We start from the raw sequence: 26,139 nt of genomic DNA, 5'->3' as shown, positions 1-26,139 counted from the left end.
TATATTCAATTTCATATATATTGTTAAGTCATCGCATGGCATCTTCGTCGACTCATACATATCAAATACGCACAAATCTCATTATCTCATTATAAGGAAGGCACCTTTTATCATTTCAATAACATTGTATCGTCATAAGGAAAACATACATCAAGTTATACCGCAACATGGTTACATTGATTCATAGCAAAGAACATACTTCACGTGTTAACACAACATAGTTCACCATTTAATCCTAATAAACATAATCGGAAACTATATCATATGAATCCTTTTATTGAATCATGGTATAGTTCATTGCGTTAGCTTTCCAACGCTTCGAACGGCGCATAAAACGGAGTTACGGATCAAAAGTTACATCATTTCAAAGTTTAGAAAAAGTTCTGCAAAACAGGGTTCGTGGCGCGAACTGAGCAAATCAAATATTCCTAAGTTTCTGCCAAGCAGTTCGCACCGCGAACTACTGTTCGAGCCGCGAACTGGCAATTTCAGAAAATCCCAAATCTCAGAAAACAGCATGCGAATTTCATTCCAAAACCCCTAAACTCAACCCAAATCAAGCTGAAAACACCAATCATCATGAACAACAATAGAATACATGTTATAAACACAAATACAACACATATTATGGATCTTCTAACATCATAACATCATTAAACATCCATTAAACACATTTCAAATCATCAATTCATGCATTTGTTCATAAACCCTAACTTTTATATGTTTCCATGAAATTGTAAAGAATAGAAAGCTTACACAACAGTATCAATTCCACATCCATCAACATTGCAACACAATCATGAATTTCAATTATGAAACCTAATCTCTACCATATCCATCATCATGCCAACCCTTAGAGAGTAAGAACCCCACCCTTACCTTATCAAAAGCTTCACTTCCTTCAATGGAGCTCTTCCTCTTCATGCCATAGTTTTCTCTTCTTTCTCTTCTTCTTTCTCTTCTTTCTCTTCTTTCACCAAATGAGAGTTATGTCTCTAAAACCCTAACTCTCTTACTATCCTTCTTTACTTTATTGGGCTTAACCCACAATCCAATCTCATATTCAATATAGGCCCAATTCATAATATCTCTTTAATTACTCAATTAATCCGAATAACACACATAATTGAATAACCACCTATCATAACGAATATTATTCCCAATAATATTCCCCAACTACAATTGCTCCTTAACTTAATTAATACCAACTCGTAATTTTACTTCTCTGACTAATCCGACTAATAAATTCAACCACAACTTAACTACTCAAAATAACATATTAATCCAAATTACGCCTTTAGAATAATAACGATAAACCTCGACGTCAACTAATTCCAATGAATAAATCCTCGATCAATTTAATTAAATAATTAATTAAATTCGGGGCGTTACACGATCTATGATCCCAAAAGAAAGAAAGTGACAGGAAAATGACAGTTGTCAGGCGATAACTGACTTTACCATAAGACATCGGACAAGGATTGGAAATGATCAATATGATTTGCCAGGGCGAGAACTGGGCTCCGAAACGGTTTGCCAGGACGAGAACTGGGCTTTAAAATGGTTTGCCAGGACGGGAACTGTACTTTGAAATGGTTTTCCAGGACGAGAACTAGACTTTGAAAGTGGTTACCAGGACAAGAATTGGGTTTTGAAAGAGTTACCAGGACGACAACTGGGTTTTGAAAGTGGTTACCAGGGCGAGAACTGGGTTTTAAAGTGATAACCAGGGAGAGAACTAGGTTTTAAAACGGTTACCAGGACGAGAACTGGGTTTTAAAAAGGTAAGGCTTTACGAGGAATTCATCGGGAATGATAGTTGGGAAACTTGTGAGGATAACACTCTCTTCGGAGATGTACCGTTGTCTTATAATTATTTCAAGTCTTTTGTGCAAGGTACCAAATCTGGCTTATGCTTCGTATGCATGTTTGAGTTTTTGTATGGCGTAATGATCTACTTTGATGGATATGCTACGCTTTTGAGGATGCCATGTTTTATGCAATGGAAACTATATGCAAAGTGCCAAATAAAGGAGTTGGTGTGATGGAGAAGCAGGATCATTAGGGTCCGTTGCTTGCACTCTTTTGCTACCAATACAGATTGGTGTTGGAAACCCTACAGTACCAAAGATCATTGGAAACTATGCTGAGGGTTGAAGTGTAGCTTTGTTGGGGAGGAAGTGACTTGGTCTGACTATCCCTACATCTTGAACTGCTTGGAGATTGTGAGCTTGAGGAGATTCCCTCGATTCACCATGTTGGGGATGAGAAATCCAGGTAAGGAGACCAGGTTGTGGGAGTAGAACAACTCCCAGGAGAAATAAACTCCTGTGCTTGGGGAGAGACCAAATTTCCAAGAGAAAATAAACTTTCATGATCGGGGAGCGACAATACAACTCAGAAGATTGGGCCCTAAGCTTTATGACTTACTATAGTTCTAGTAAGTCGTCGCAGTTGGTATACCCACTCACTACCGTAGTTTCAGTAAGTTTATCGTAGATGGTATGACCCACTTACTATAGCTCTAGTAAGTCTTCGCAGTTGGTCGTACCTACTTACTATCGTAGTTTGAGTAAGTTTATCGTAGATGGTATGACCCACTTACTATAGCTCTAGTAAGTCGTCGCAGTTAGCCATACCTACTTACTATCGTAGTTTGAGTAAGTTTATCGTAGATGGTATGACCCACTTACTGTAGCTCTAGTAAGTCTTCGCAGTTGGTCGTACCTACTTACTATCGTAGTTTCAGTAAGTTTATCGTAGATGGTATGACCCACTTGCTATAGCTCTAGTAAGTCGTCGCAGTTAGCAATACCTACTTACTATCGTAGTTTCAGAAAGTCTGTCGCAGATGGTATGACCCACTTACTATAGCTCTAGTAAGTCTTCGCAGTTAGCCATACCTACTTACTATCGTAGTTTGAGTAAGTTTATCGTAGATGGTATGACCCACTTACTATAGCTCTAGTAAGTCGTCGCAGTTAGCCATACCTACTTACTTCGTAGTTTCAGTAAGTTTATCGTAGATGGTATGACCCACTTACTATAGCTCTAGTAAGTCTTCGCAGTTGGTCGTACCAACTTACTATCGTAGTTTCAGTAAGTTTATCGTAGATGGTATGACCCACTTACTATAGCTCTAGTAAGTCGTCGCAGTTAGCAATACCTACTTACTATCGTAGTTTCAGTAAGTTTATCGTAGATGGTATGACCCACTTACTATAGCTCTAGTAAGTCGTCGCAGTTAGCCATACCTACTTACTATCGTAGTTTGAGTAAGTTTATCGTAGATGGTATGACCCACTTACTGTAGCTCTAGTAAGTCTTCGCAGTTGGTCGTACCTACTTACTATCGTAGTTTCAGTAAGTTTATCGTAGATGGTATGACCCACTTGCTATAGCTCTAGTAAGTCGTCGCAGTTAGCCATACCTACTTACTATCGTAGTTTGAGTAATCCCAAAAAGATCACTTGCTATAGCTCTAGCAAGCTCACCTGCACTGATGGGATCCACTTGCCCCGGTTCTAACAAGTTTACCTGCAAATAAGATTGTTTTCTATAGTTCTAGCATGTTTGCCAGCATGAAAAAGATTCACTTGTTTGGAGACTCACGACTCGAGGGTCGGAGAGAATAGCATGTCAAATATTCACGGCTCGAGGGTCGGAAAGGAAATGATATGTTTAGAAACTCACGACTCGAGGGTCAGACATTCACGACTCGAGGGTTGGAAAACAAACCAATCACAACACGAGGGTTGGAAACTCCCGACTCGAGGGTCGGAAAACAAAGCAATCACAACACGAGGGTTGGAAACTCACGACTCGAGGGTCGGAAAACAAACCAATCACAACACAAGAGTTGGAAACTCACGACCCGAGGGTCGGAAACTGGGCTTTTGTAGTATGTGAATGCGCTAGATGATATGTATATGCTAATGCGTATGTACGTATGCTGGTGCAATCCCGAGATTTTATCTCCTTAAACCCATTGAATCTGTTTAATCCATGTTTGCCCCTATACCACGGCTATGCTTATGCCGGCTTGGTAATGTTGGTAATGCTTATGCTTATGCATATGCATTGATGTAACGAGTGGAACGAAATAATGTCTTCTATAAGACTACCTGAAAAGGTTTCTGAAATGGATATGAAAATTTGTCTTAAAGAAGACTACCGGAAGAGGTTCTTAGAAAGGATTAAATTTCTCTTAAAGAAGACTACCTGAAAAGGTTTTTAGCAAATGATAAGGAATGTCTTAAAGAATACTACCTGGAAAGAATGAAGGATGTCTTAAAAAAGACTACCTAAAAAGGTTCTTGGAAAGGACAATGAATATCTTAGAAAAGACTACCTAGTGAGTAACACTTAGAAAAAGAATGTCTTAAAGAAGACCACCTGGAGAGGTTCTTGGAAAGGAGGACAATTCGTCTTAAATAAGACTGCCTGAATAGGTTCCTAGAAAGGATCCTAAGAATTGTCTTAAAGAAGACTACCTAAAAAGGGTGTGGTGTAATGTATCAATTAATGTATGTAATGCATGATTTATATGTATTTGCATGATGCTCCAATGATAGGTTGTTGATAATGAAAGCGTATATAGCTCGTTGGAGTTGTAGGTTTGTTTAATAAGGTGGGGTGTGATGCTAGCGCGACTTTCCAATCCCTGTTTTTTTGAATTTTGAAGATCGTTGTTAGGAGAAACATTTGTTCGATGTTGTAAAGTGTGAGAACGCCTTTTCCTTATGTTGTGCGCCTTGCCCCAGTTTGGCTTTTTGAAATACTCCACGCCTTTAACCTTTTGAGGTTCTCGACGCCTTTAACCCTTTGAATTGTTTACCTTATGGATTTGATATCCAATGCCCCGATGTTTAGTGGAAAAAGATGCCTATGATTCCCAATCCATGAAGGAAGTGCCCCGAGAAATAACCTTGTCATATGCTTCGACATTTAGATTGAAGGGTATGCCCTTGATCTCCAGGAAATGGAGGGCTATCCATAGTGTTATATCCTTTTGGTTTGAATTCTTCCCATGTTTGACATGCCCTTGATTATTATTGCTTCGAGACGTGACCCAAGTCGATTGAACCTTAGGATGAATGCCCCTAATTAATAGGATCCTTGATTGTATGCCCCTGTAATCTTTGAAATTTTGCCCTTGTTTAGGAGAACCCTCTAGACGTGGTTCCCTCATTCAAGAGTCTTTATTAGAAATGATCGCCCTTGATTAACCAATTTCGAGATCTCTTTGATGCTAAGTGATTATTCGTAGATGACGTTGTACCCTTTAAGAAGTAACTCCAATGCGGTGCGTATGAGTGTTTTGAAATCGAAGTCCATTATGAATTAAGACTGGATGATTAGAAATGAATGCTTGAAGAAGCGTAGTGGTTAGAAATAGTTTTAACAAACCTAGGAGTCAGTATAAAAAAATCCTGCTTAATATGCTTTCGCGGTTAACCTTGCCTCGATTAGGACTTTTGAATGTTGTAACTTGGCCTGGTTCATGGTTTTAAGAAACAACGGATATAAGGCTCAAAATTTATTTACCCACCCCTTTCTCCTTGATATTCTTCAAATCCTAAAAATGCGCTTACTCCAATGAATGTGCTTTGTTTGTAAGAGAATCGTTTCAGTTTTGATGTTGAGCAATAGCCTTAGTAGAGATCCAAGCACCGGTGAAAAATGTGTAGAGATCCAAGCATTGACGGGAAGTGTTATACCCCAAAACTTGCCCACATCTTTTTCAAAAAAAGAAGGCAACAGACTTCTGTCTAAAAATTGAGAGTTTCATATAATCTTGGATTTTATTTCATAAATATCCTGATTTTATGAATACTCAGTTTTTAGAATTTTTTTTCTTATACGGTATTCTGGTTCGCAGTTGAATTTATTCTTACGCAAACGCCAATTACTGTTTATCATTTCACACACGCTGTTTATTTGAGATTTATTTGCAGATAAATAGTAGTGATGCAATTGGTACAAAATTAAATCTTTTTGCAGGCGCAGAGTCCGGGGATTCAGACTGTTCTGGTAACAAATAAATTATTATTAGTTTTTTGTTTCCCACTAAATTTTGTGCTATATTCTATTATTTTCAAAATCTCTTTCCTTCTTTTCAAATCTCTTTCTTTCAAATCAAATCCTAACTTTATTCTACACATCTCTTTTTTTTTCAAACCCTACCATGCACTTTCTTTCAAATCCTACTACCACTCAAATTTTCCTTTTTTGTACGGAATCACTTCATTCCCCAACGTCTCTATCCTTCTTTTCACTCTATAAATACATCTCATTCTTTCCATAAAATCTCACATCAAATTTCATTCAATCTCTCAAAATTTCTACCTCATATCTATTTTCTCTTCTTCCCCGGCAAAAATGGCGAAGCGGATGGAGACACTTTTTCTTATAGTCATCACCATTGCTACGGTGATCATGTCCTTCTTCTGTCTGCATAGTCCTGAAAAATGTGGACCTGCGATGGTTACACTTCCGATCATCTATTTTCTGTTGGTCATAGCATGGATTATTAATCGTCATATGTAAAGTTTGTCGTATCTTCTGTTTTTAGAATGTACCGTTCTTTATATTTACCGTGTTGTTTACTACGTTTTGTTTAAGTAATATTTGTACTGTCAGTATTAAGTATTACACTATCTATTATATCGTCATTTAACTAGTAAGATAATATTATGTGTGTTTATTGCTAGTTAAAATATTTATTTTTTCTGTGCATTAAATCCTTTCAGTCTTATTATTGACGGTAATTTTGTTCTCGTACAGTGTACTTTAATTATTTATTATGTTTGTGTTTTTCTAACAAATCATGTAAATAATTTCTCACCATTAACACAACAAAAACAAAAAGAAAAAATAAACTTTAACTGTTGAATTTTCACTTTAACTGCTACGTTAATGCCTGAACAGTCAGTTGACAGTCAAACCCGCTGACAGTGCAATTCTCCGTGTTTTGTACCATCAATCAAATCAATCTTTTGCATTTCAAAATTCCAAGATTTTTGTTCTAGAAGTCTTCTGAACATCACATGATCAACAAAAACTCAGCACTGCACAAAAATCAGGTACGCTCAACTATCTCCTACACGAATAGTCCCTAACTAGGGTTTCTTGTTTTTTCAGGAGAACAAGTTTTTTGAGACCTCAAATGGATTTCATGGACCTCCATATATCTCAAAGTACCATCATACAAATTTTCAAACTTCAATTCACTCAGACGCACAGTCAGCAGCTCAAACAGTCAACAGACGACCCATGTGACCAAAAAAGTCAACAGACAGTCAAAAATGAAATTTTTTGTCAACATCCATATTTTGTCAAAGGATTCATCATTTGACTAGTGGTTGATCAAAATTCATCATGAAAAGCTCAGAAATCAGCAAAACCCTAAGTTTCAAAATTAGGGTTTTCTCCTAAAAAGTCAACTGAACTTTGACTGGTCATAACTCTCTCATCCTTCATCCAAAAAATTCAAACCAAAGCTTATTTTGAAGGAAATTCAATTATCTTTCAAATGCAATTGGTCCCATGGTCATTAGATTCACCATTTGAAAAATATGAATCAAGACATTACAGGTCATTTTCAAAGTCAACCAAAAGTCACTTTTTTCAAAAGGACACACAAGGAGCATGGAAAATAATTTTGATATGAGACCAAAGACATTGGTTAGAGGACATCTTGAGGTTTCCAAAAAGTACAAGAACTCCTTCATATGTGTAGATGTTGTTGATTGGCTGTAATTTTTGGTAAAACTCTTTGTGATTTTATCGTGTCAAAACAAATGTCATGACATGCATTCTACTGTAGTGAAGTCTTTATTTGTTCAGGCCTTTACCTGATGTCAAGGCCGATGTCATGACATCCGAAGCTGCTACATTTTTTTCTGTTACTAATTCTGTAGGAGTGATCTGTTAAGATTTGCGCGTTACTTGGAAATATTGGGCTGAGCTCTACTTGGAAATATTAGATTATGATCTGATTGGATTTCTCAAGGACGTCTTTGATTGCTTTTATTTTAGGTTCCTTGATTTGTGGAAATTAGTTTAATTAGGTTTAAAACTAATTTGGATCCAAGGCCCAGCTGCTGCGTTTTCTGAAGGCTATATATATTATGAAGAAGCTGCAGACCGGATTAGGGTTTTTGTATTGAGAAGCTTTAAGAGTTTTTCGTGTTTAAGTTTTTGCGTTCTAGCTTTCTTGTAAGCCAAACAATCATCATGATGATTGTCTTGGTCTAGGTGTTTTTGTTTGAGTTGTAAGGAGTACTTGAAGCTTTTAAGCAAGAGTACCATTGTACTTGATTGAAGCTTTTAAGCAAGATCAAGTTGTGTCCCTGAAGTGTGTCTTCTATCCATATTCATTGAGCGTTATTCATCACTGCTGTGATTGAGGGGGAGCGAGTAGGATCTCTGATCTAAGTAGTTTAGATTGAAGTTGCATTGGGTAGATATTAAGTGAAAGGTGTAGTCTTGATGTGTATTACTCTGAATTGATACTACTTATAGTGGACTTCCTCCCTGGCTTGGTAGCCCCCAGACGTAGATGTGTTTGCATCGAACTGGGTTAACAAATCACTCGTGTTATTTGTTATTAGTCTATTTCGAATTCTTGTTCATTATTATAGAATTGCTCAGATAGGTAGTGTCGTGACATCCTCTTCGACATCTCATATCTGTTCCCAGAATTTCAATTGGCATCAGAGCAGGCACCCTGCCTGTTTGGTTTACTGGGTGAGATCTAGGGACAGTATTTTCTGGTACTATGGACAAGGAAGGTGGTGGATTTGTGAACAGACCACCCATTCTGGATGGTTCCAATTATGATTATTGGAAACCTCTTATGGTGGCGTTTCTGAAATCCGTGGGTAGTAAAACATGGAGGGCTGTAAACAAAGGATGGGAACATCCTGTCACTACTGGAGAAGATGGCAAGGAAACTCTTAAACCTGAGGAAGAATGGAACAAAAATGAGGAGGAATTGGCGCTTGGCAACTCTAAAGCTTTAAATGCTTTATTCAATGGAATTGATAGGAATATATTCAGACTAGTACACCATTGTGAACTAGCCAAAGATGTCTGGGATACCCTCAGAACTACTTATGAAGGCACTTCCAAAGTGAAGATGTCAAGACTTCAGTTGCTAACTACAAAGTTTGAAAATCTAAGGATGAAAGATGATGAAAGTATTCATGATTTTCACATGAATATACTTGAAATTGCTAATACCTCAGGAGCTTTAGGAGAAAAAATGTCTGATGAAAAGCTGGTGAGAAAAATCCTTAGATCCTTTCCTAAGAGATTTGATATGAAAGTTACAGCTATAGAAGAGGCACAAGATATCAGCAAAATGAAGGTAGAAGAATTAATCGGATCTCTTCAAACCTTTGAGATGGGGATCAGTGACAATTCTGAAAAGAAGAGCAAAAGCATAGCTTTTGTGTCCAATTCTCAAGAAGAAGCAGAGGAAAGTAGAGAAGAAAATCTATCTGAATCTATAGCTATGCTTGGAAAACAAATTAACAAAATCACGAGAAGAATGGATCAGAAGCCAAGACCCAATGTCAAGAACATCTCATCTGACACTAGTAGATCTTATGACTCTAGCAGAAGAGTAAAACCTGAAGAAAAGTACAATCACAGCAAAGGAATTCAATGTCATGGATGTGAAGGGTATGGACATATTAGAGCTGAATGTCCCACTTATCTCAAGAAACAAAAGAAAGGGCTGTCAGTCTCCTGGTCTGATGAAGATTCTGAGAGTGATTTTGAAGGAGAGTCAGCCAAACATGTCACAGCCTTTACTGGTGTTTGTAACTCTGATAAAGATTCTAGTGAAGATGATCTAACCTTTGAAGAACTGGCAGCCTCTTATAGGAAGCTGTGTATCAGAAGTGCTGAAGTTTGCCAACAAGGTGAAAAGCAGAAGAAATACATAGTTCAGTTGGAGGCCGATAACAAAGGACTTAGTAAAACGATATCTGAACTAAGCAGTGAAATTACCATGCTAAAATCTAAACTTGATCAGATGTCAAAATCTGTCAAAATGTTGAACAGTGGCTCGGATATGTTGGAGGAGATTCTACAGATTGGAAAGAGTTCAGGAGATATGTCTGGTATAGGTTTTGTTGGTGCAAAGAAACATCCTCAAGATGGTAGTAGTGCTAAACCTGAACCTGAGATGTTGAACCCGATGTCAAAACATGAGACTCAACATCAGGACAAAAGTAAAATGAAGAGAAAATTTCAAAGATGGAGATGCCATTACTGTGGTAGATTTGGACACATTAAGCCCTTTTGCTTCAGATTATATGGATACCCAGATCAAGCTCCATACTACAGACCCAAGCAGATCATGCCAATCAAGAAGCAACAATGGATACCTAAAAATATGGCTTTAATAGCTCATACATCTCTCAAAGTATCAACCAAAGAAGATTGGTATTTTGACAGTGGATGCTCCAGACACATGACTGGAATCAAGAACCTGCTAGTTGATATCAAAAATCATTCTACTAGCTATGTAACTTTTGGTGATGGAGCTAAAGGAGAAATCAAAGGGGTTGGAAAACTAGACTGTTCAGGAGTTCCAAATCTGGAGGGTGTTTTGCTGGTCAAGGGCCTGACTGCTAATCTTATAAGCATCAGTCAACTCTGTGACCAAGGATACCAAGTTAACTTCACTAAAGCTGAGTGTGTGGTTATTAATGAATAAAAGGAAGTAGTAATGAGGGGAGTCAGATCCAAAGATAACTGTTACTTGTGGGTGTCTCATGAATCTAGCTACTCAATTGTATGCTCTAAAGAAGAAGAAGCAAAGCTGTGGCATCAAAAACTTGGTCACCTTCATCTAAGAGGTATGAAAAGGATTGTTTCTATGGAAGCTGTGAGAGGAATTCCTAAGTTACAAATTGATGAAGGAAGAATATGTGGTGAATGTCAGGTAGGAAAACAAACCAGGATGTCACATCCAAAGGTTAGACATCTGACTACTTCCAGAGTTCTAGAACTGCTTCATATGGACTTGATGGGACCTATGCAAATGGAAAGTCTTGGTGGAAAGAAATATGCTTATGTGGTTGTGGATGACTACTCCAGATACACTTGGATAAACTTCATCAGAGAAAAGTCAGATGTGTTTGATGTATTCAAAGACCTCTGTCAAAGAATTCAAAGGGAAAAAGAAAATGGTGTTGTGAGAATTAGAAGTGATCATGGAAAGGAATTTGAGAATCAAAAATTTGCTGAATTCTGCTCCTCTGAAGGAATACATCATGAATTTTCATCCCCTATTACTCCACAGCAAAATGGGGTTGTTGAAAGAAAAAATAGAACCATTCAAGAATCAGCCAGAGCTATGATTCATGCTAAGAAACTTCTTATCTACTTCTGGGCTGAAGCCATGAATAGTGCTTGTTATGTTCATAATAGAGTTACCTTAAGGAAAGGAACCTCTACCACCTTATATGAGATCTGGAAGGGAAGAAAACCCACTGTCAAATACTTCCATGTGTTTGGTAGTAAGTGTTACATTCTTGCTGATAGAGATCACAGAAGGAAGATGGATTCCAAGAGTGATGAAGGAATTTTTCTGGGCTACTCTACAAACAGTAGAGCTTATAGAGTTTTCAACTCAAGAACCAGAATAATAATGGAATCCATAAATGTTGTGGTTGATGATGACCACAAACAAGCAGATGTCACAGATGATGTCGGAGCATTCTGGGAATTGGCAGCTGAAGGATCTAAGAAAGAAAATGATTGCAGTCCTACTATCACAAAGTCTGAAGCTGAACCTCCTACCAAAGGTCCCTCTATAAGAGTTCAAAAAAATCATCCTAGTGAACTTATTATAGGAGATCTCAACAGTGGAGTTACTACAAGGTCAAGAGAACAGGTTTCAAACTCTTGCTTTGTGTCAAAAATTGAACCCAAGAATGTTAAGGAAGCATTGACAGATGAGTTTTGGATTAATGCTATGCAAGAAGAACTAGGCCAGTTTGAAAGGAATGAAGTGTGGGAGCTGGTTCCAAGACCTAAAGATACAAATGTCATTGGAACTAAATGGGTCTACAAGAATAAGTCAGATGAACTGGGAACTATAATCAGAAACAAAGCAAGGCTAGTTGCTCAAGGATACACTCAAGTTGAAGGAATTGACTTTGATGAAACTTTTGCCCCTGTTGCTAGACTTGAGTCAATTAGATTATTGTTAGGAGTTGCTTGTATTCTGAAATTCAAACTTTACCAGATGGATGTGAAAAGTGCTTTCTTAAATGGTTACTTGAGTGAGGAAGTCTATGTGGAACAACCTAAAGGCTTTGCTGATCCAAACCATCCTGATCATGTGTACAAACTAAGAAAAGCTCTTTATGGGCTGAAACAAGCCCCTAGAGCTTGGTATGAGAGACTTACTGAGTTTCTTACTAGTAATGGCTACAGGAAAGGAGGGATAGATAAAACACTCTTTGTTAAAGATGAAGGAGGAAAGATCCTGATTGCTCAAATCTATGTGGATGATATTGTGTTTGGTGGGATGTCAGTCACGATGATTAAACATTTTGTTGACCAGATGCAATCAGAATTTGAAATGAGTCTAGTTGGAGAATTAACTTACTTTCTTGGACTGCAAGTTAAACAGATGGAAGACTCAATTTTTCTCTCTCAGAGCAAGTATGCCAAAAACATTGTCAAAAAATTTGGGATGGAGAATGCTAGTCACAAAAGAACTCCTGCTCCTACTCATTTAAAATTGTCCAAAGATGAAAAGGGCACAAATGTTGATCAAAGCTTGTATAGAAGCATGATAGGAAGCCCGCTGTATCTCACAGCTAGTAGGCCTGATATTGCTTTTGCTGTTGGGGTGTGTGCTAGATATCAAGCAGAACCCAAGATCAGTCACATAAATCAAGTCAAGAGGATACTGAAATATGTGAATGGTACTTGTGAGTATGGTATGCTCTACTCTCATGGGTGTGAACCAATTCTCACTGGATATTGTGATGCAGACTGGGCTGGAAGTGCTGATGACAGAAAAAGTACTTCAGGAGGATGTTTCTTCTTGGGGAATAACCTCATCTCATGGTTCAGCAAGAAACAAAATTGTGTATCCCTATCTACTGCAGAGGCAGAATACATTGCAGCAGGAAGTAGTTGTTCTCAGCTTGTTTGGATGAAACAAATGTTAACAGAATATAATGTAACACAAGATGTCATGACATTATATTGTGACAACCTAAGTGCCATTAATATCTCAAAGAATCCTATCCAGCATAGCAGGACCAAGCACATTGACATTAGGCATCACTTCATAAGAGATCTTGTTGAAGATAAAGTAATTGCTTTGGAACATGTTGCTACTAACCTTCAACTGGCTGATATTTTCACAAAAGCATTGGATGCTAATCAATTTGAAAATTTGAGAAGTAAGCTAGGTATTTGTGTCTGTGAGGGATTATAGCAATTAACCGTTTGTGGGGCCAGTAATATTTCTCTCTCCAAATCTTTGTTATCATTGCATATTAAAGTTTATTTTCCCCCTCATTCTCACTCTTTCCAAACGGTCCCTATTCTCACAAAACCTATTTTCGGCATTCACTCTACCTCACCGTTTTTCTGCATTCACAAACCCCTCTCCATCGTTTCGTACCTTCTCAGCATGTCTCAGAGTTCTCCTTCGAAGAAGACTACTTCCCGCTCTGAAACAGCATCCGACTCTAGGGCACCAAATATGGTGAGTGATCAGGATGTTGTGCTGAATGTTGTGCCATTGAACTCGGTCCCGGCTACTGATTCTGTTGGTAGTATACCAAGAAAGATGCATGCTCGAAAATCGACCGGTGGGTCTATTCCAGAAACTTTTTCTGCTCGGGATAAAGAGGGTTCTGCATATGTCCACAATGCGATCGCAGGTATTGTCACAAGAATCTTGAATGAAGGTCACAAGGTAGAAGGAATATCTGTTCCTTTAGCCCAAGTTTCTGCCTCTGAGAACAGCAAAGATGATCAGGTTGATGCGAGCAAAGATCATGTTAATGTTGAGACTTCTGATGCTAAAGATGTTGAAACATCTGGAGCTAAAGATGCTGAGATTCTTGAAACAGAGAAAGCTGAAGAGGGTTCTGCTACTCTTTCTAAAGAAAAGCCTACTCATCCTACTGTAAATGATGTGGTGGATCTGGATAATCTTGATGATCCTATTGACATTGCTGATGATGACCTCATCTCTAGCATTTCCAACAGAGTCAAGGCTCGAAGGGGAAAGCAGGTTGATGATCAACATCCTCCCAAGACTAAAGTTGCTCCTCAAAAGACTGTCACCAAAGAGAAGATCAAGAAGGTCCTTACTGAACCTTCAAAGACCGGGAGCAAGGTTGCTGTGAAGAAGAGGAAAGAAAGAAGTGTTTCTGACTCTGAAAATAATGTCTTAAGTGATGTCCCTGACATCCCTTTGAAGAAAAAGCATGCATTCACCAAAGCCTCCACAACTGTTCCTGATATTCCCTTGGACAACATTTATCTGCACTATGCTTCAAATGCTATCCAGTGGAAGTATGTTTTTCAGAGACGACTGGCTCTGGAAAGAGAGCTTGCTAATGATGCTCTTGAATGTCAAGAAGTCATGAAGCTCATTAAATCTGCAGGTTTGCTAAAAACTGTTACTCATTTTTCTAAATGTTATGAAATGCTTGTGAAGGAGTTTATAGTAAATTTGTCTCAAGATTGTGCTGATGGAAAAGCTGAGGATTTTCATAAGGTGTATGTTAGAAGAAAATGTATAGAATTCTCCCCAACTATTGTCAACCTCTATCTAGGTAGGGATGATGAGGCTCAACCTGAGCTTGAAGTGACTGACAATGAGGTGTGCGAAGTTATCACTGGTGGTAAGATTAAGAAGTGGCCCATAAAGAGTAAATTGTCTGCTAGTCTTCTTACTGTCAGGTATGCATTGCTACACAAAATTGGTGCTGCTAACTGGGTGCCAACCAATCATACATCTACCATTGTAGTGGGACTAGGTAGATTCATATATGCTGTGGGGACCAAGACTAAGTTTGATTATGGAACTTACATATTTGATCAAATTATGAAGCATGTCGGTACCTCTGCTACAAAGATGCCCATTGCTTTTCCATCTCTGATATGTGGGATAATTCTTAATCAGTTCCCTGGGATTCTGAAAGCTAAAGACTCTGTGTGCAAGAGGGAGAGTGCCTTGTCATTCCACTATAAGCTGCTTCAAAGGTCAGATGACATAACATCTGCTGGGACATCACAAACCAGCAAATCTGTCTCAAAATCCTCTCTTATTGCTAAGCTGAAAGAGACTTGTAAAGAGTTTGACAATAGGAAGATGAAGCTTGAAAAGCTCATTCAAAGCCTTGAGCTTGAAAGTAATGATGAAGACAATAGTGGTGATAGTGGTGGTGATGAAGAGGCTGAAGATAGCGAAGGTGCTGAAGAGACTGGGAGTAGTGATGCTGGTGAAGAGACTGGTGGCTCTAGTGATGAAGAGACTGATGGATCTGAAGATTAGCCCCACATCTTTCATGCTGTTTCTCTTGTGGTTGACTTAGTGTTTCTCATTTTGTACTCTTGTTTTTGGTTTGGCTCCTTTTATGGCTAAAAAGGGGGAGTAATTTGGATTTTGGATTTTTTTTTGGTGTTTTCTGGTCCCTTTGACAATGGATATTGGTATTCTGTAACAGATGTTTAAATAGCTATTTTCTGGTTTCTCTGGTGGTTAAACAAGCTGGTTGTTGTTTACCCTTGCTACAGAATTTATTTTTCTGTATTCTTGGTGTTGTGATCTGCTGCTTGTGCTCTGATATTGTTTGGTTACATTTATTCTTGTTTTAGCCAAAAATTTGCCAAAGGGGGAGTTTGTAGATGTTGTTGATTGGCTGTAATTTTTGGTAAAACTCTTTGTGATTTTATCGTGTCAAAACTGATGTCATGACATGCATTCTACTGTAGTGAAGTCTTTATTTGTTCAGGCCTTTACCTGATGTCAAGGCCGATGTCATGACATCCGAAGCTGCTACATTTTTTTTTGTTACTAATTCTGTAAGAGTGATCTGTTAAGATTTGCGCGTTACTTGGAAATATTGGGCTGAGCTCTACTTGGAAATATTAGATTATGATCTGATTGGATTTCTCAAGGACGTCTTTGATTGCTTTTATTTTAGGTTCCTTGATTTGTGGAAATTAGTTTAATTAGGTTTAAAACTAATTTGGATCCAAGGCCCAGCTGCTGCGTTTTCTGAAGGCTATATATATTATGAAGAAGCTGCAGACCGGATTAGGGTTTTTGTATTGAGAAGCTTTAAGAGTTTTTCGTGTTTAAGTTTTTGCGTTCTAGCTTTCTTGTAAGCCAAACAATCATCATGATGATTGTCTTGGTCTAGGTGTTTTTGTTTGAGTTGTAAGGAGTACTTGAAGCTTTTAAGCAAGAGTACCATTGTACTTGATTGAAGCTTTTAAGCAAGATCAAGTTGTGTCCCTGAAGTGTGTCTTCTATCCATATTCATTGAGCGTTATTCATCACTGCTGTGATTGAGGGGGAGCGAGTAGGATCTCTGATCTAAGTAGTTTAGATTGAAGTTGCATTGGGTAGATATTAAGTGAAAGGTGTAGTCTTGATGTGTATTACTCTGAATTGATACTACTTATAGTGGACTTCCTCCCTGGCTTGGTAGCCCCCAGACGTAGATGTGTTTGCATCGAACTGGGTTAACAAATCACTCGTGTTATTTGTTATTAGTCTATTTCAAATTCTTGTTCATTATTATAGAATTGCTCAGATAGGTAGTGTCGTGACATCCTCTTCGACATCTCATATCTGTTCCCAGAATTTCAATTGGCATCAGAGCAGGCACCCTGCCTGTTTGGTTTACTGGGTGAGATCTAGGGACAGTATTTTCTGGTACTATGGACAAGGAAGGTGGTGGATTTGTGAACAGACCACCCATTCTGGATGGTTCCAATTATGATTATTGGAAACCTCTTATGGTGGCGTTTCTGAAATCCGTGGGTAGTAAAACATGGAGGGCTGTAAACAAAGGATGGGAACATCCTGTCACTACTGGAGAAGATGGCAAGGAAACTCTTAAACCTGAGGAAGAATGGAACAAAAATGAGGAGGAATTGGCGCTTGGCAACTCTAAAGCTTTAAATGCTTTATTCAATGGAATTGATAGGAATATATTCAGACTAGTACACCATTGTGAACTAGCCAAAGATGTCTGGGATACCCTCAGAACTACTTATGAAGGCACTTCCAAAGTGAAGATGTCAAGACTTCAGTTGCTAACTACAAAGTTTGAAAATCTAAGGATGAAAGATGATGAAAGTATTCATGATTTTCACATGAATATACTTGAAATTGCTAATACCTCAGGAGCTTTAGGAGAAAAAATGTCTGATGAAAAGCTGGTGAGAAAAATCCTTAGATCCTTTCCTAAGAGATTTGATATGAAAGTTACAGCTATAGAAGAGGCACAAGATATCAGCAAAATGAAGGTAGAAGAATTAATCGGATCTCTTCAAACCTTTGAGATGGGGATCAGTGACAATTCTGAAAAGAAGAGCAAAAGCATAGCTTTTGTGTCCAATTCTCAAGAAGAAGCAGAGGAAAGTAGAGAAGAAAATCTATCTGAATCTATAGCTATGCTTGGAAAACAAATTAACAAAATCACGAGAAGAATGGATCAGAAGCCAAGACCCAATGTCAAGAACATCTCATCTGACACTAGTAGATCTTATGACTCTAGCAGAAGAGTAAAACCTGAAGAAAAGTACAATCACAGCAAAGGAATTCAATGTCATGGATGTGAAGGGTATGGACATATTAGAGCTGAATGTCCCACTTATCTCAAGAAACAAAAGAAAGGGCTGTCAGTCTCCTGGTCTGATGAAGATTCTGAGAGTGATTTTGAAGGAGAGTCAGCCAAACATGTCACAGCCTTTACTGGTGTTTGTAACTCTGATAAAGATTCTAGTGAAGATGATCTAACCTTTGAAGAACTGGCAGCCTCTTATAGGAAGCTGTGTATCAGAAGTGCTGAAGTTTGCCAACAAGGTGAAAAGCAGAAGAAATACATAGTTCAGTTGGAGGCCGATAACAAAGGACTTAGTAAAACGATATCTGAACTAAGCAGTGAAATTACCATGCTAAAATCTAAACTTGATCAGATGTCAAAATCTGTCAAAATGTTGAACAGTGGCTCGGATATGTTGGAGGAGATTCTACAGATTGGAAAGAGTTCAGGAGATGTGTCTGGTATAGGTTTTGTTGGTGCAAAGAAACATCCTCAAGATGGTAGTAGTGCTAAACCTGAACCTGAGATGTTGAACCCGATGTCAAAACATGAGACTCAACATCAGGACAAAAGTAAAATGAAGAGAAAATTTCAAAGATGGAGATGCCATTACTGTGGTAGATTTGGACACATTAAGCCCTTTTGCTTCAGATTATATGGATACCCAGATCAAGCTCCATACTACAGACCCAAGCAGATCATGCCAATCAAGAAGCAACAATGGATACCTAAAAATATGGCTTTAATAGCTCATACATCTCTCAAAGTATCAACCAAAGAAGATTGGTATTTTGACAGTGGATGCTCCAGACACATGACTGGAATCAAGAACCTGCTAGTTGATATCAAAAATCATTCTACTAGCTATGTAACTTTTGGTGATGGAGCTAAAGGAGAAATCAAAGGGGTTGGAAAACTAGACTGTTCAGGAGTTCCAAATCTGGAGGGTGTTTTGCTGGTCAAGGGCCTGACTGCTAATCTTATAAGCATCAGTCAACTCTGTGACCAAGGATACCAAGTTAACTTCACTAAAGCTGAGTGTGTGGTTATTAATGAATAAAAGGAAGTAGTAATGAGGGGAGTCAGATCCAAAGATAACTGTTACTTGTGGGTGTCTCATGAATCTAGCTACTCAATTGTATGCTCTAAAGAAGAAGAAGCAAAGCTGTGGCATCAAAAACTTGGTCACCTTCATCTAAGAGGTATGAAAAGGATTGTTTCTATGGAAGCTGTGAGAGGAATTCCTAAGTTACAAATTGATGAAGGAAGAATATGTGGTGAATGTCAGGTAGGAAAACAAACCAGGATGTCACATCCAAAGGTTAGACATCTGACTACTTCCAGAGTTCTAGAACTGCTTCATATGGACTTGATGGGACCTATGCAAATGGAAAGTCTTGGTGGAAAGAAATATGCTTATGTGGTTGTGGATGACTACTCCAGATACACTTGGATAAACTTCATCAGAGAAAAGTCAGATGTGTTTGATGTATTCAAAGACCTCTGTCAAAGAATTCAAAGGGAAAAAGAAAATGGTGTTGTGAGAATTAGAAGTGATCATGGAAAGGAATTTGAGAATCAAAAATTTGCTGAATTCTGCTCCTCTGAAGGAATACATCATGAATTTTCATCCCCTATTACTCCACAGCAAAATGGGGTTGTTGAAAGAAAAAATAGAACCATTCAAGAATCAGCCAGAGCTATGATTCATGCTAAGAAACTTCCTATCTACTTCTGGGCTGAAGCCATGAATAGTGCTTGTTATGTTCATAATAGAGTTACCTTAAGGAAAGGAACCTCTACCACCTTATATGAGATCTGGAAGGGAAGAAAACCCACTGTCAAATACTTCCATGTGTTTGGTAGTAAGTGTTACATTCTTGCTGATAGAGATCACAGAAGGAAGATGGATTCCAAGAGTGATGAAGGAATTTTTCTGGGCTACTCTACAAACAGTAGAGCTTATAGAGTTTTCAACTCAAGAACCAGAATAATAATGGAATCCATAAATGTTGTGGTTGATGATGACCACAAACAAGCAGATGTCACAGATGATGTCGGAGCATTCTGGGAATTGGCAGCTGAAGGATCTAAGAAAGAAAATGATTGCAGTCCTACTATCACAAAGTCTGAAGCTGAACCTCCTACCAAAGGTCCCTCTATAAGAGTTCAAAAAAATCATCCTAGTGAACTTATTATAGGAGATCTCAACAGTGGAGTTACTACAAGGTCAAGAGAACAGGTTTCAAACTCTTGCTTTGTGTCAAAAATTGAACCCAAGAATGTTAAGGAAGCATTGACAGATGAGTTTTGGATTAATGCTATGCAAGAAGAACTAGGCCAGTTTGAAAGGAATGAAGTGTGGGAGCTGGTTCCAAGACCTAAAGATACAAATGTCATTGGAACTAAATGGGTCTACAAGAATAAGTCAGATGAACTGGGAACTATAATCAGAAACAAAGCAAGGCTAGTTGCTCAAGGATACACTCAAGTTGAAGGAATTGACTTTGATGAAACTTTTGCCCCTGTTGCTAGACTTGAGTCAATTAGATTATTGCTAGGAGTTGCTTGTATTCTGAAATTCAAACTTTACCAGATGGATGTGAAAAGTGCTTTCTTAAATGGTTACTTGAGTGAGGAAGTCTATGTGGAACAACCTAAAGGCTTTGCTGATCCAAACCATCCTGATCATGTGTACAAACTAAGAAAAGCTCTTTATGGGCTGAAACAAGCCCCTAGAGCTTGGTATGAGAGACTTACTGAGTTTCTTACTAGTAATGGCTACAGGAAAGGAGGGATAGATAAAACTCTCTTTGTTAAAGATGAAGGAGGAAAGATCCTGATTGCTCAAATCTATGTGGATGATATTGTGTTTGGTGGGATGTCAGTCACGATGATTAAACATTTTGTTGACCAGATGCAATCAGAATTTGAAATGAGTCTAGTTGGAGAATTAACTTACTTTCTTGGACTGCAAGTTAAACAGATGGAAGACTCAATTTTTCTCTCTCAGAGCAAGTATGCCAAAAACATTGTCAAAAAATTTGGGATGGAGAATGCTAGTCACAAAAGAACTCCTGCTCCTACTCATTTAAAATTGTCCAAAGATGAAAAGGGCACAAATGTTGATCAAAGCTTGTATAGAAGCATGATAGGAAGCCCGCTGTATCTCACAGCTAGTAGGCCTGATATTGCTTTTGCTGTTGGGGTGTGTGCTAGATATCAAGCAGAACCCAAGATCAGTCACATAAATCAAGTCAAGAGGATACTGAAATATGTGAATGGTACTTGTGAGTATGGTATGCTCTACTCTCATGGGTGTGAACCAATTCTCACTGGATATTGTGATGCAGACTGGGCTGGAAGTGCTGATGACAGAAAAAGTACTTCAGGAGGATGTTTCTTCTTGGGGAATAACCTCATCTCATGGTTCAGCAAGAAACAAAATTGTGTATCCCTATCTACTGCAGAGGCAGAATACATTGCAGCAGGAAGTAGTTGTTCTCAGCTTGTTTGGATGAAACAAATGTTAACAGAATATAATGTAACACAAGATGTCATGACATTATATTGTGACAACCTAAGTGCCATTAATATCTCAAAGAATCCTATCCAGCATAGCAGGACCAAGCACATTGACATTAGGCATCACTTCATAAGAGATCTTGTTGAAGATAAAGTAATTGCTTTGGAACATGTTGCTACTAACCTTCAACTGGCTGATATTTTCACAAAAGCATTGGATGCTAATCAATTTGAAAATTTGAGAAGTAAGCTAGGTATTTGTGTCTGTGAGGGATTATAGCAATTAACCGTTTGTGGGGCCAGTAATATTTCTCTCTCCAAATCTTTGTTATCATTGCATATTAAAGTTTATTTTCCCCCTCATTCTCACTCTTTCCAAACGGTCCCTATTCTCACAAAACCTATTTTCGGCATTCACTCTACCTCACCGTTTTTCTGCATTCACAAACCCCTCTCCATCGTTTCGTACCTTCTCAGCATGTCTCAGAGTTCTCCTTCGAAGAAGACTACTTCCCGCTCTGAAACAGCATCCGACTCTAGGGCACCAAATATGGTGAGTGATCAGGATGTTGTGCTGAATGTTGTGCCATTGAACTCGGTCCCGGCTACTGATTCTGTTGGTAGTATACCAAGAAAGATGCATGCTCGAAAATCGACCGGTGGGTCTATTCCAGAAACTTTTTCTGCTCGGGATAAAGAGGGTTCTGCATATGTCCACAATGCGATCGCAGGTATTGTCACAAGAATCTTGAATGAAGGTCACAAGGTAGAAGGAATATCTGTTCCTTTAGCCCAAGTTTCTGCCTCTGAGAACAGCAAAGATGATCAGGTTGATGCGAGCAAAGATCATGTTAATGTTGAGACTTCTGATGCTAAAGATGTTGAAACATCTGGAGCTAAAGATGCTGAGATTCTTGAAACAGAGAAAGCTGAAGAGGGTTCTGCTACTCTTTCTAAAGAAAAGCCTACTCATCCTACTGTAAATGATGTGGTGGATCTGGATAATCTTGATGATCCTATTGACATTGCTGATGATGACCTCATCTCTAGCATTTCCAACAGAGTCAAGGCTCGAAGGGGAAAGCAGGTTGATGATCAACATCCTCCCAAGACTAAAGTTGCTCCTCAAAAGACTGTCACCAAAGAGAAGATCAAGAAGGTCCTTACTGAACCTTCAAAGACCGGGAGCAAGGTTGCTGTGAAGAAGAGGAAAGAAAGAAGTGTTTCTGACTCTGAAAATAATGTCTTAAGTGATGTCCCTGACATCCCTTTGAAGAAAAAGCATGCATTCACCAAAGCCTCCACAACTGTTCCTGATATTCCCTTGGACAACATTTATCTGCACTATGCTTCAAATGCTATCCAGTGGAAGTATGTTTTTCAGAGACGACTGGCTCTGGAAAGAGAGCTTGCTAATGATGCTCTTGAATGTCAAGAAGTCATGAAGCTCATTAAATCTGCAGGTTTGCTAAAAACTGTTACTCATTTTTCTAAATGTTATGAAATGCTTGTGAAGGAGTTTATAGTAAATTTGTCTCAAGATTGTGCTGATGGAAAAGCTGAGGATTTTCATAAGGTGTATGTTAGAAGAAAATGTATAGAATTCTCCCCAACTATTGTCAACCTCTATCTAGGTAGGGATGATGAGGCTCAACCTGAGCTTGAAGTGACTGACAATGAGGTGTGCGAAGTTATCACTGGTGGTAAGATTAAGAAGTGGCCCATAAAGAGTAAATTGTCTGCTAGTCTTCTTACTGTCAGGTATGCATTGCTACACAAAATTGGTGCTGCTAACTGGGTGCCAACCAATCATACATCTACCATTGTAGTGGGACTAGGTAGATTCATATATGCTGTGGGGACCAAGACTAAGTTTGATTATGGAACTTACATATTTGATCAAATTATGAAGCATGTCGGTACCTCTGCTACAAAGATGCCCATTGCTTTTCCATCTCTGATATGTGGGATAATTCTTAATCAGTTCCCTGGGATTCTGAAAGCTAAAGACTCTGTGTGCAAGAGGGAGAGTGCCTTGTCATTCCACTATAAGCTGCTTCAAAGGTCAGATGACATAACATCTGCTGGGACATCACAAACCAGCAAATCTGTCTCAAAATCCTCTCTTATTGCTAAGCTGAAAGAGACTTGTAAAGAGTTTGACAATAGGAAGATGAAGCTTGAAAAGCTCATTCAAAGCCTTGAGCTTGAAAGTAATGATGAAGACAATAGTGGTGATAGTGGTGGTGATGAAGAGGCTGAAGATAGCGAAGGTGCTGAAGAGACTGGGAGTAGTGATGCTGGTGAAGAGACTGGTGGCTCTAGTGATGAAGAGACTGATGGATCTGAAGATTAGCCCCACATCTTTCATGCTGTTTCTCTTGTGGTTGACTTAGTGTTTCTCATTTTGTACTCTTGTTTTTGGTTTGGCTCCTTTTATGGCTAAAAAGGGGGAGTAATTTGGATTTTGGATTTTTTTTTGGTGTTTTCTGGTCCCTTTGACAATGGATATTGGTATTCTGTAACAGATGTTTAAATAGCTGTTTTCTGGTTTCTCTGGTGGTTAAACAAGCTGGTTGTTGTTTACCCTTGCTACAGAATTTATTTTTCTGTATTCTTGGTGTTGTGATCTGCTGCTTGTGCTCTGATATTGTTTGGTTACATTTATTCTTGTTTTAGCCAAAAATTTGCCAAAGGGGGAGTTTGTAGATGTTGTTGATTGGCTGTAATTTTTGGTAAAACTCTTTGTGATTTTATCGTGTCAAAACTGATGTCATGACATGCATTCTACTGTAGTGAAGTCTTTATTTGTTCAGGCCTTTACCTGATGTCAAGGCCGATGTCATGACATCCGAAGCTGCTACATTTTTTTTTGTTACTAATTCTGTAAGAGTGATCTGTTAAGATTTGCGCGTTACTTGGAAATATTGGGCTGAGCTCTACTTGGAAATATTAGATTATGATCTGATTGGATTTCTCAAGGACGTCTTTGATTGCTTTTATTTTAGGTTCCTTGATTTGTGGAAATTAGTTTAATTAGGTTTAAAACTAATTTGGATCCAAGGCCCAGCTGCTGCGTTTTCTGAAGGCTATATATATTATGAAGAAGCTGCAGACCGGATTAGGGTTTTTGTATTGAGAAGCTTTAAGAGTTTTTCGTGTTTAAGTTTTTGCGTTCTAGCTTTCTTGTAAGCCAAACAATCATCATGATGATTGTCTTGGTCTAGGTGTTTTTGTTTGAGTTGTAAGGAGTACTTGAAGCTTTTAAGCAAGAGTACCATTGTACTTGATTGAAGCTTTTAAGCAAGATCAAGTTGTGTCCCTGAAGTGTGTCTTCTATCCATATTCATTGAGCGTTATTCATCACTGCTGTGATTGAGGGGGAGCGAGTAGGATCTCTGATCTAAGTAGTTTAGATTGAAGTTGCATTGGGTAGATATTAAGTGAAAGGTGTAGTCTTGATGTGTATTACTCTGAATTGATACTACTTATAGTGGACTTCCTCCCTGGCTTGGTAGCCCCCAGACGTAGATGTGTTTGCATCGAACTGGGTTAACAAATCACTCGTGTTATTTGTTATTAGTCTATTTCGAATTCTTGTTCATTATTATAGAATTGCTCAGATAGGTAGTGTCGTGACATCCTCTTCGACATCTCATATCTGTTTCAAGAATTTCAATATGATAAAAATTGAGGGATTTATGCCTTGTTGAAGTTGGCTAAATTTTGGAAAAATGCATGAAATCAACATTGATCAAAAATGTTTTTTTTCCAAAAGGAGCCAAATTTTCATGATCCAAACATGTTCCCCATAATGTGAAGGGCCTCCCACGACCAAGCCAAGGCCCATAGCATTTTTTTTCTTTTTTGGTTTAATTTTATCACATTTAAGATTAAATTGAAAAAAGAAATGGAAGGATGATATTATGTAGCTTGGATATTAAGCTAAGGCCATCAAGAAGCATTCAACTCTGCCACAAGAAGCTAGTACAGCAGAAGAGAGTGGAAAAATCAAGCCATGGTTGCTTGAATTCAAAGCTACATATATTAAAAAATTCCAAAATTCAACAAAAGCACTTAATGCTTTTTAGCTTAGTTTTGAAGCACTTCATTGCTTATATAATGGCTAGGACACTTCACTAAACAAGGGGACACGAATTCATAGCCTACCATATACATATACCACTCTTGTAACAACTTGTAATATTCAAAGAAACTTGAAATTCGAATTTTAAGTTTAAGTCATTTTCAATACAAACTAAGTATTCAAACATCATCTCTGAAATTCATTGAACTTATCCAAATAAATTTTAAGCATCAAAGCCTCACAAATCGAGCCACACAAGCTACGGTTTGTTCAAACATAAATCATCACATATCTGATCATACACGCATGTTTAACAAGATGTAGATATATATTTGAGTTTAGTTTGATGTACTGATCGTTTCTGGAAGTTTAATTGATGTTTGGATACCTGTACGAGGAACCACCATTTTAGGGTTCTTGCTTTCAAAATTAGGGCTTTACGATCCATGCAAAATTACAAGTTCTAAATGGTACCATTAAACTCGTATGAACAAAATGAGTTGATCCATGGTCTTGCGCCAAATTTATTTCACGTTTTGCTTGTATTCGTTATTTTAACAGGTGTAATAGGTTGAAGTCTTTTACAGCACCTGCAAACGAGCGGTGTAAAAGATCCATCCTGATGAAGAAGACAAGACGTGGCGTCCTCTGAGTGGCTAGCGCACGTGTTTTTTAATTTAAAATTTATGA

General features: G+C 38.2%; 2 protein-coding genes across 2 annotated transcripts; both read left to right on the top strand.

Moving 5' to 3' along the window:
• Nucleotides 1-13,675: 13,675 nt before the first annotated feature.
• LOC131597292 (uncharacterized) lies at nt 13,676-15,553 on the top strand. Its single transcript, XM_058869998.1, has 2 exons — nt 13,676-14,389; nt 14,474-15,553. Exons 1-2 carry the CDS (start codon nt 13,676-13,678, stop codon nt 15,551-15,553), a joined length of 1,794 nt encoding a protein of 597 aa, XP_058725981.1.
• Nucleotides 15,554-21,840: 6,287 nt separating this feature from the next.
• Nucleotides 21,841-23,718, top strand: LOC131597291 (uncharacterized). Its single transcript, XM_058869997.1, has 2 exons — nt 21,841-22,554; nt 22,639-23,718. The coding sequence occupies exons 1-2, from the start codon at nt 21,841-21,843 to the stop codon at nt 23,716-23,718; spliced, it is 1,794 nt and encodes a 597-aa protein (XP_058725980.1).
• The last annotated feature ends 2,421 nt before the right edge of the window (nt 23,719-26,139 follow it).

This window comes from Vicia villosa, linkage group LG4 (genome assembly GCF_029867415.1).
Source record: "Vicia villosa cultivar HV-30 ecotype Madison, WI linkage group LG4, Vvil1.0, whole genome shotgun sequence".
Lineage (NCBI taxonomy): Eukaryota > Viridiplantae > Streptophyta > Magnoliopsida > Fabales > Fabaceae > Vicia > Vicia villosa.
Note: the sequence above shows the minus strand (reverse complement) of the source record. Positions and strands in the feature narration are given on the sequence as shown.

Excerpts from the sequence above, each read along its gene's own strand:
- LOC131597292 (XM_058869998.1), top strand. The coding sequence starts at position 13,676 with ATGTCTCAGAGTTCTCCTTCGAAGAAGACTACTTCCCGCTCTGAAACA. Across the intron at positions 14,390-14,473 it reads CTTCAAAGACCGGGAGCAAG|AAAAAGCATGCATTCACCAA; the intron begins GTTGCTGTGAAG and ends ATCCCTTTGAAG.
- LOC131597291 (XM_058869997.1), top strand. The coding sequence starts at position 21,841 with ATGTCTCAGAGTTCTCCTTCGAAGAAGACTACTTCCCGCTCTGAAACA. Across the intron at positions 22,555-22,638 it reads CTTCAAAGACCGGGAGCAAG|AAAAAGCATGCATTCACCAA; the intron begins GTTGCTGTGAAG and ends ATCCCTTTGAAG.